The 11784-nt window shown below is 34.4% G+C and overlaps 1 protein-coding gene across 3 annotated transcripts in view; it reads right to left on the bottom strand.

Annotated features, from left to right (window-relative positions):
• Nucleotides 1–11784, bottom strand: part of LOC110457666 — a 117713-nt gene that overhangs the window by 27455 nt on the left and 78474 nt on the right. For all 3 annotated transcript variants that reach the window (XM_021509025.1, XM_021509024.1, XM_021509026.1), the window contains exon 7: nt 5808–5941. In XM_021509025.1, coding sequence (XP_021364700.1) covers nt 5808–5941 — 134 coding nt within the window. The remainder of the gene's footprint in view (nt 1–5807; nt 5942–11784) is intronic.

The following is an 11784-nucleotide window of genomic DNA, read 5'->3' as shown; positions in this document are numbered from 1 at the left end:
AACTAATGACAGAGCAATGTCTATAAAACTAATGACAGAGCAATGTCTATACAACTAATAACAGAGCAATGTCTATAAAACTAATGACACAGGAATGTCTATAAAACTAATGACAGAGCAATGTCTATACAACTAATGACACAGCAATGTCTATAAAACCAATAACAGAGCAATGTCTATAAAACCAATAACAGAGCAATGTCTATAAAACTAATAACAGAGCAATGTCTAAACAACTAATGACACAGCAATGTCTATAAAACTAATGACAGAGCAATGTCTATAAAACGTCTATAAAACTAATGACAGAGCAATGTCTATAAAACTAATGACAGAGCAATGTCTATAAAACTAATGACAGAGTAATGTCTATACAACTAATGACACAGCAATGTCTATAAAACCAATAACAGAGCAATGTCTATAAAACCAATAACAGAGCAATGTCTATAAAACTAATGACAGAGCAATGTCTATAAAACCAATGACAGAGCAATGTCTATAAAACTAATGACACAGCAATGTCTATAAAACTAATGATACAGCAATGTCTATAAAATGGCATTAGTCATTCTTACGCCCAAGTTCATTAGTACCTTCTGCAATCAAGAAAATGGAGTACATCTATATGAAGGTGGGAAAATGAAAAAGATAGAAATCTCTCTGACCATCATTTAATCATTCACCAATAGTACATTGTATACAAACAAAAAGTCATAATAGTTATTTCCTAGGGACTTGAGCAAGTCTGTAATCCTCTCTGAGTAAGTGTTTTGTACTAGCAGCGTAATTCCAGCAATCTTTTATCTGTTTGTATCTTGGTGCGCATCAGAGTGCCGACACTGTAACAAAGATGTACTCCACCCATCCACCTTACAAAACATTGTGATGCTTTGGTCGTAACAAGCTTGATGTTCGACGGAGAGTGAGGCAAAACGTCGGAGAGTGAGGCAAAACCAGCTTTACCTATCATTGTAGAGAACAGACATTGCTGTTTCTTTTACTTGAAGCTTACAGCTGCCTCGGAAAATCATAAAATACAGCCTCAACTTTGTAACATATCAACTCAACTTTCATTTCTCAAACTTAATTTTTTATAAACCATCTTCAAATATGAGTCAGTAATTTTGCTTTCATAATTTTTATGTGATGGCAAGTATATATTTTGAATCTAAGTCTGATCACTACTTATTTTCAGTTTGAATGCTATATGGCCAAACCTCATTATAATCAAATAAAAAAAGTCACAATACAGTCTTACTTGAGAGTAGGGGTGTCACAATATGGCAAGAGTGTATCACAATGAATTGCAATACAGAATGAATATATTGCAATACATATCCTGATATATTAATTGTCATAGGAAGGATGTGCTCAATTTTATAATAAGTTGCTGTCAGAATATTATCAAACTTTAATCAGATATAATATGGATCACATAGATTTAAAGATTTTTGTCAAACCTACCATCGATAACAAAGTTTTAATTAATTACCACCACTATTAAAAGCCTGTTTTATGCTTATTGGCATATCTGTTGGTATTTGTAGTAATTTGCAAAGTTAAAACACCAAGCAGAATGAAATAAATAAAAATAAGCTTTTAAAAGAATATTGTGATACAGCAATTTTTTCTCTGTATTGTGGTACGATACATTAACCGGTGTATTGCGATATACCTGTTTTCCGATATATTGTGACAGCCCTACATGAGAAAGACATTTTGTACCATGCTAGAAGGAGATATATCCTTGTCACATATCTTGGATATCAATCGTATCACAACTTATTTTTAAATGATCTCTGTATTTTGAGATTGAGAACAAGGTCAGACAGTTGAAAATGTTTGAGTGAAGCCGGATTAGGCTGACTGAGCTCGGTCCGGTAGACAATAACTACGTACTAAGGCTCAGCTACAGTACATGTACAGTACATTCCTGCACGGCCTGTTGTTTTGTCTGTCTGTGTAGTGCCTAATTGACGCCAAAGCCCTTTAACTGCACGGAAACGTTCAAAAGCAGATCAGATGAGTACTTGTAAAGCAAACAACCTTCTTAGTAAAGTATTTTATAAGCCAAGGAGTTTAGATTGCATCATAGATTCACGGAAAATACCACAAATATCCACATTCCATTGTAGCGTCAGCTATACCATGAAATGCCATGAATTCCATGATAGAAAACCTGAATAGTTGGCAATTTAATGAATACTATAAAGATAAGCTATTGCTTGGATCTGTAACGGCTAATTGTAGCCAGAGAAACACAGCTCTAGAGCAAGGACTGCAATACTTTCAGTAATAACACTCAACAAATTGTTATTGAAATATGTATCTTCTTCATCTTACAAATAATTTAGAACAATTTTCAATCCCCCTTTCTGTAGAACTGAGAATTATTTCAATAGTTATTTTCCCTCAATGTGTAGAGAATTTAACCTTCTATCTGCAGAAACCTTAAATGCTACTTCCCTTCAACAATTTAAAAATTTCATCAAATCTGATAATATGAACAACACTGAAGAAATTGCTAGCACATTTAAATACTATGGGCCAAGAAAATTCAATATCCTAATTTGTTAGCTGAGAAATCATGCTAGCAACCTCAATAGTGACTTATATATGGATCATCTGAATGAAACACCAGCATGTAGATGTGGACATGAAAATGAAAATGCATTTCATTTTATATTTGAATGCCCACTCTATAACAACTTTAGAATGCAATTAGTAATCAAAATTTCTCAATTTGGTATAACTGGTAATCATGATCATTTTAATCTAAAAACTCTATTAAAGGGATGCTTAATATGCAGCGCTGATATTAACATATCCATTTTACAAAGTATATCTGACTACATTTGTCAAACTAATAGGCTTGATATGTAATCTCACTCACAGCAAAACTTTACATTGAAAGTGATGCTATTATTTATAGTGTCATGATCACTCTGCTAATAAGTATTGATACTGGTGTATATCTATCTTCACAACATCTCTGGTATTCGGCTGGACTGGATGGAATTTATGAGTGTACTATTCTATAACCTGTTCTAACTATTTCATAGTTACATGAATATTCTATAGTGCTTTGTTATATACATTTTAAGAGAATCAACTCCAATAATATATAATAATAAGTACATTTTCCTATATGAATCCATATCATATTCTGAAATTTTACAAAATGTCTATTTCTTGGTAACTTATCCTATATATCCAGTGGGTGGATGGCCAATGTGTTTATACACAGGGACTTTTGGGCCTGTATCCCTTGGATTTTATGTAGGATGGGTTGTCAATAAATATACATGATTTATTTAATTGTTAATATCTAAAACATAAACAGAAAATGATTAAACAAAAGTTGTAAGATGTTCATTTCACAAGCTAAATTGGAGTTATCTCCCCTGCACTGTTTAATTGGATTGTTATGACAGAATATATGTAATGTTTGTAAATAAGTTTGGAAAGGACTTAAATAGGCCTAGCCTGATGTCCAATCCAATTGACATATAGAAAGTCAATAAAATCTGATGAAATGAAAAAAGAACAATTTTAGGCAATTTTGAGGCGAAAATGGGGTCTGAGGAACTCGTAAAACATTGGATAGAGTGATCAATGTTGGAGAATGGAGAGCACATTGAGAAAGTAAAAGAGCAAAATAAAGGAGAAACAAGGAAGATATTACGATAAGATAGCCATCAGGGGCAGCATACCCCCCCCCCCCCCCCCCCCAAAAAAAAAAAGGTAAGGGCAGGTTTTTGCAATTGATCCATAATGGATTTGAGTTCAAGGAGGGCAGGAAACTTGTGAGCAAATCTGTACAATTAGTTTTACCATAATTCTATGCGGATGTGCTACCCATTCTCCACATATCATATGCAGTTTTTGTACATTCCTCCAATTACAAGTTACACCAATTAGACCAGTTACACCAATTAGACCAGTTACACCAATTAGACCAGTTGATTATGTCTGCTACTGCTACGGCTACTCAGTTAAAATTTGTATGACAAGTAGTTTTCAAGTTATCATTTAGAGAGGCAATAACGGTGACCTTGACCTCTAACAGCCTGTTGCTAAATTCAATAGGCAATCCCTAGGGCAACCCACACACCAAGTTTGAACTTTGTATTGTAAATCATTCTTAGTTATTATTTGGACTAACTACACCTTTGGTGGACCATGCCTAAAATCAATAGGGTTCTTCTCGTCTACTAGGGCAACCCACACACCAAACGTTATCTAGACAAGCCTTACTGACCATCGGACATGCCACAATTTGACCGCTATATAATTAATATATACCAAGTATGGTGGGTTTTTTAAGTTTAATAGCTCAGACAGATATGGCTAAAATTTGATATCTGATGCTTTTCCATGATCTTGATCTGTGGGGGTTGGGGAGGGGTGTTAAAGGCAAGAAAGTGACACATTGTCCAGTAATGATGCATTTTGAGCAGTTCAAAGACAGAGTCTGGACAAGGGCATGTACTGTACGACTGTATTAGACCCCGTATTGAGACACGGAACATGGAAAAGGAAATTATGGGGCATAACCCAGAATATGTAATAGACAAAAGGTGGAAAAAGGATGAAAAATGGAACAAGAAATTGCAAAAATAGAAACGAAGGGGAAAAAAATAAAGGAAGCAGAGAAGGAAAGAAATAAAGAGTGTAAACAAACAAACAAATTAATAGAAAGGAAAGAAGAACGGATTTTGGTCTTCACCTTTAAATATGACCTTGACCTCATCTTTGCAATAGGGTCATGAAAGAGTTACGATCCTGTGGGCGACATTGAAGATTATGTATCCAAAAGTTTCATTGTCTCATAACCTTTCAAATGTAAATATCCAGGTAGAAATGAGACTCCAGGAGAGAATGTAAATGGTGGTCTGGAAAGAAGAAAGCAGAAATACCATGACCCTCAGGAATTCTGACCTTTGGTAGGATGAGCTATAGATAGTGTTTTGGGTATAATGTAGAGCCATGGGTGGCCCTATCAACCTATCACATTTCCATATCCATCCCCTACACTATCTTTCTAACCTACTAAAAGGCCTCTGTACATGTAGGAATGGTGGATTTTGAGGTGAGCTACTTGTATTCCAAGTCTCTCTTGTCCTACCGAAAAATGTTAAAGAAGCGAACAACCGGAGATTCTTTCTGAAGGTATTTCCAACAAAACCAGGTGAGAATTTGCCCTCCTGACAGGTTTTGCTGTTTATGTGTGGTAAGAAATCTTGAGAGACAATTACACCTAAATTTTCCATCACCTGTTTTGCCTCGGGACAGCTGCTGTACTCTTAACACATAGATGAGAAATTCAGAATGGTATCTGTGTAATGCCCATTTACCAACATAACTTCTGAATCCTACTAATGTTAACTCATTTACTCATTTACTCCTAAAATTTCGAAATGAACTATTCCAACCTTTGATTTGGAAGAGTTCCTGACCACTAACACAGGTCTGACTACTACTGACCACTAACACAGGTCTGACCACTACTGACCACTAACACAGGTCTGACTACTACTGACCACTAACACAGGTCTGACCACTACTGACCACTAACACATGTCTGACCATTACTGACCACCAACACAGGTTTGACCATAATGACCTTGGCCATCTTACAGAGGGTTGATAAGAATGACTGCAGGTTGACTCCCCGTCACCACGCCACTAACACATTCTAACCCCACTGACCCACCAACCCCGAAATGTAGTCCCATAATAATACAGGTTTGACGATAACCAAAGTTTGTTTTCCTAGAAAGAGAAAGCTTGACCATACTGACCTATGTCCTTGGAATGTTGGAATTTGACTTGGTCCAGTTTCTCTGCCAGCCCTTTGACATCCTCCTGTAGACCCTCATATTCTATCTCCTTCTCATGGAGGCGCTCCATCAACTGGCAGTTAGCCTTCTCCAGGCTGTAAAATACAGGTAACCCAAGGTAAATAAGAGGTAATCTCAGTTAAACACAGGTAACAAAACAGGTAAATCAGAGGTTATCTCAGTTAAACACGGGTAAAATTAAAAGGTTATGTCAAGTTAAACACAGGGTACCACGTACATTTGTGCACAGGTAAATCATAGGTAATCTCAAGTTAAACACAGGTACCATAGGTAATCTCAAGTTAAACACAGGTAACCAAAGGTAAATCATAGGTAATCTCAGGTAAAAAAAAGCATGTAACCATGAGCAAATCAGAGGTAATCTCAAGTTAAACAAAGATAAAAATTGCAGGTAATCTTTGGTAAAACACAGGTAACCACAGGTAAATTAGAGGTAACCTCTGTTAAACACCAGTAAAACATAGGTAATCACAGGTTAATCAAAGGCTATCTCAGGTTAAATACAAGTGAAACATATGTAGTTACAAGTAAAAACATACAGATAATCATATAGATAACCTTATAGATAATCTTATAGATAATCTTAGTTAAGTACAGGAAAACCACTGAAAACCATAGGTAAAAATGACTTATAACCTCAGGTAGTTCCTTGGTCTTTTAGGATTCAGATTGAACAGTTAAATCTAACTTAAAATTTTGTTAGAAATCAAAATAACAGATTGTTAATAATCACTTATCAGCGTAGCCTTAACTCTTTCACCCCTGATGACACATTTGAACTCTTCCAATTCAAAGGTTGAAATAGTTCATTATGAAATTTCAGGGGTGAATGAGTTAACTTGTCAAAAGTAAAAGGATTCTTTATTGATGAGAAGACTCTAGACATGTTTTATAAGCCTCATAAAAATTCCATGCGAACAAATTGAAAGATTTACACAAATTTTCGAGAGATTTACACAATTTATTTGGCACTTATCTGACATACAAATCTTTTACTCTCAAGATGGTTTTTGAAATTGCAGAATTAAGAATTCTCCAAAGCTCCTTGAGAAGACCAACAATTTGGCATAATTTCAGGTTTTCAATAAAATTATGTACAGCAAGCTTCCAGCACAGTTAGTTCCCCCTACAGCTGTTGAAGGTATTGTCAGAGTGTTTGTTCTCATGTGTATACTGTCAGTATTCTCCGTTTCAACAATATACATCAAATTCTAGGCCTCTCGTAAGCTATTATATGCACTGCGCTGTATATCATATCTTGAAATTTTGCAAAATATCAGATCTTTATCAAATATGAAATGGCAAAACATCGCAAACTTTGTATAATTAAAACACCATTTATGTCTCAAGTAGTTAACAGTATTTAAGCCAATCAAATGTACACTGCCCATCTTGGATTGGGTAAAAATTCTGATTTGCTGATCATAGAAATACATATTTTGAAAAAATGTCTTAATCATTCGAGTCCATGAGGCCATTCAGGGACCTGAAACTGATCAGAAACTGATCAGAAACTAATTAATAACCATTTTCATGAAAAACAAATGATCAGAGTTTTTAACACAATCTGCTGAGCTTTTCAATAGAGAATCCTTTAATTTAAAACAAATTTCGGCTAATGAAGGCCATACTGTCAACATCTCATTCACCCAGACAATTATCACCGTCAATCCTGATCGGAGGTTGTGCAGTCATCTTGGTTGATGATGCAACTTTGCAGAATCTTTAACACCAGAATGGCATATGGTAGACACTATCAAGTCTGAATAGATACAGCCAGTCATATTTCAGTGTTTGTGGTTAACGCTGAACAGGCCTGTACAATACCCATCTTCTACACTAGCTTTACCAATAAAACAACCTTCTACTGGTTAATTAACTCATTCATCCCTGAAGACACATTTGAACTCTTCCAGTTCAAAGGTTGGAATAGTTCATTATGAAACTTCAAGGGTGAATGAGTTAAACTAATGAGTAGAAAGAATAGTAACCAGCCACTACAACAGAGATGGTAGTATCAGTAGTTCAGTAGATGTTGCTGTAAGCTCAGGCCATAGCTATTTCGATAGAGATCACAGTTAATTTAGAGATTGCAGTAACAGTAGAGGCTTAGTATGAGCATGCTACAGAAAGAAAATGTCTACAACTTTACTTAATAAAGTTTACAAACAGCCATAGGATTTAAACAATGTGAAATCATTTCAGAAGAACTGTTCCAATTTTGTATAATCATTCGATAGACATTAGAAAACAAATTTTAAAAAATCAGTTTAGTTATCATTACAACTGATATAGGAAATAAACCCGTCTTCAGATTTCAGCGCCCAATCAAAGCCCTGAAGCTGTGTTTCATCAGAACTGCTGAAGTAATGACATTTAAAGTTCGGTGGAACAGGAGAATGACTCCCATCAAAGCCACAATATGGCAATTAGCTGATGGAATCAATCTTTATTTGATTTTATTCATTGGCTGATGAACCAGATTTTTACACAGCAGTTCCTGTAAAATGGTCATGTATACCTAAATGAACCATCAGGCTATTAAGTCATTGTTAAACATATGTATTCAATAGCATTTCATGTGAAAATGTCATGCATGCAAAGAAGGAAAATCCTTCACAGCCAGTAATTTTTTTTAGAAAAATATTAAATTCATATTTTGTAAAAAATACCTTGACATAAAAGTTTCTGTTATTCAAACAGAATGGCAGATTTTTCAAAGTATTTAATGTCTACTTTTAACCTCCTTTGGTTTGAACTTTTACTGTTAAATTTGGTCAGATACTGTCTCCAAATCACCTTTGTAAAATATTTGTTTGCAAATTAAAAAGTATTGGCAATTACCTCAAATTTTTGAGCACCCTTAAGCAGAAACACAACATTTTGTTTGGTTTGGCCCAACAAACACCATGACCACCACTTGTTTTGACATAACACTATTCTACAAATTATCTCTCCTACGTCAGACCCTGCCCTGAAGTACACAGCCCTTTTATGATGAAATGCAAGTAGACATAAAATACATATTTTTCTGTTCTGCCACATGCATCTCCTAACTGAATAACATTACAAACAAACAATATATGAACAAATTGAGTTAAAAGATCGAGTCACTGGTTATCTCAGCCATTTCAACTTTTTGGGATCAATTATGAAGTCATAAAGACAGTGATAAAGGATTCATGCTATATTACACTGGTGTGGTTTACAAACAATCAAGTTTCTTCCATCAGACAGAAGAAAGAGGCCTGTTACCCAATTAATCAAAAGTGAATTCCCTGGAAACAAATTTTAAATGACGGAACAATGTATTTAAAGTCAAACCTGGAATAAATTCAATTTACTTTATATTTGGAAAAAATGAGCTCCTCCATACCCTGCTACCGGTACCACAACATGACCAGCTGTATTAAGAGACCATGCACGTTCTCCTAAGACAGGGTATCTCTAAAAATAGTTTTAGTTTGCTTCTGATCCTGTTGTACTATGCTTCATTAAAAATTAATGTTATGTTACCATAAATTTAAAAAACGTTTTTTTTTAATATATTTGAAAAAATACAAACATTTTGTGAAAAAAATACCAATATATTTGTGACTGTTTTCTAGTGGTGGTCATATTGAATCGCATGATAATTCCTAAAGTCATTAACCTGTAACCAAGAAACCACTGTTATTAATTGACCACCTGTGTTAAGAGACCACTTTTAAATGCTCCAATGCAGTTACTTTCATGTTAATTGTACACTTTATAGACTTTTCAAAGGTGCTATCTACAGTTTTGACTGCATTATATTTCAATATTTATGAAAATATCACCATTTCAGATCTTACTTATATGTGTCATAACAAATCACTTTATAAACATCCCAAAGATGGTCTCTGAAAACAAGTCTGACTGTAACAGCAACAGTAACTACACACAACAAGAGGCCCATGGGCATTAATGGTCACCTGTGTCCTACAGTATTTATTTTTGTTGTTGAAATATAAAGTGGAGATAATGATGTCAATCATCCCTACCAATTTGAGTAAAAAATAGTTGAGTATAACGGTATGTTAAGTTTTTCAGGACCATGAGTTGATCATTCCTAGACCGAGTTTCACTTAAATCGGCCTATTAGAACTTGACTTTAAGGGTTTTTTTGGGGTTTTTTTCAAAATGGCGGCCATGGCAGCCATATTGGATTTTTGATCGGCCTGAAAAAAGAAAAAAAAACTTTATCACGACCATGAGTCGATCATTCCTACCAAGTTTCAGTTCAATCAGCCTAGTAGAACTGGACAAAACACGGAGATGGAAAGCAAGAGACGATATACCACCAGGGCTGGGTTTTCCGTCACATTAGACAGGTTTTTGATAGATATAGCAGATGTACAAATTACATAGAAATGTAAATTGTGTGGCGTAGTTAACTCATTCACCCCTGAAGACACATTTGAACTCTTTCAATTCAAAGGTTGGAATAGTTCATTATGAAATTTCAGGGGTTAATGAGTTAAAGAGCTGGTTAAAACAGGTTTCCAAATTTTACAGGGTTCAGTTTAGACTTTAAATGTAATATAATGAGTGGAGCTACACAGCATTCCCAAAACACTGAAATACAACTAGGGTGCTTTCAGGGTTCTATGCATCTATCAAATTCTACGACACAGCATGGGTGCTGCTGGGAATAATTACGGTAACACTCCCTCCCTACACCCCCACCAAGATCAGGACATGTGTGTAGGTCTAATCAGAAGGCAAAACATGAATGTAAATGTTGAAGGGGGAAAATAACAATTTACAGAGATAAAGAAACATGTAGACATTATCACATTCTGTTTTTTGTTACTGATAAATATCAAAAGATTCTTTTTCAATTGGTTAAAAAGAAGTGGAAGCTTTTAAAAAAAAAAGATTATTTCTGAAAGAAAATTTTACTAAGATCTCCAAGGTACCATAAAACTGTACCATTCCAGTAGTAACCTACTTTATTTTGCTTGTTATGGTATCCCCAGGTCAGAAGATGAAAATAAACATGAAAATACTCTTAACACAAAAATGGCCGTTAAAAAAGTCTGATATCTCGAGATTCCAGCCTATCTGTGTAAAACCAGACTTCAAAACTACAAACACTAATGACGTATAAGCAGTCCGGTCGAAGCACTTGCTTTTATTATCTACAGATTTTATTGTTATCTAAAGAAAAAATATCTTTTGAAAACATTTTTTTACCATTTTCATTATCTTGTAGATGATGGAGCTTACTTGAACTGTTGTTCTATATAAAACGCAGTCGTTATTTGACCCGATGGATCTACAAGTTTCTATCCTTACCAATAGTAACACATTAATACTGATATAGGTTGATTTGTTATTACAGAAATATTACTGGCAGAAAAAAATAATTGAATGAAAACTTATTATTTTTTTATATATAATGTAAGTATTTGTTAGGCATGCAACCCCAAACAAAACACTGCATCAATTATTTATCACTAGATAACAAAATATTGCAAAATCTTGTACAAATATTTCAGATGTTTGTAACTGCATCTTGGAAAATATGAATTTAAATAATAATGTATTAATTGTAGGCTCAATATTATAATGAATCATCTAAATTACATTGAAATTAAAGAATGATTGTTTTTGAATGAATTTCATCTCATGAGAATTATATGTGAATTATAATTATATACTCATTCACCCTTGAAATTTCATAATGGACTATTCCAACCCTTGAATTGGAAGAGTTCAAATGTGTCTTCAGGGGTGAATGAGTTAAAAAGGTACTATTTCACTGCTAATATTTTTCTTCCAATAAAAACGGCTTTATAAAGAAATCCTATAAAGAGGACAAAGTGAAACAATTATGACCAGCATGTAATTAAGATAAGAATTAAAGAATGTAAACGAGGAAATGTGTTTTTTA

Source organism: Mizuhopecten yessoensis, unplaced genomic scaffold (assembly GCF_002113885.1).
Source record: "Mizuhopecten yessoensis strain PY_sf001 unplaced genomic scaffold, ASM211388v2 scaffold9293, whole genome shotgun sequence".
NCBI lineage: Eukaryota > Metazoa > Mollusca > Bivalvia > Pectinida > Pectinidae > Mizuhopecten > Mizuhopecten yessoensis.
This window is presented reverse-complemented; position numbering and strand designations above follow the sequence as displayed.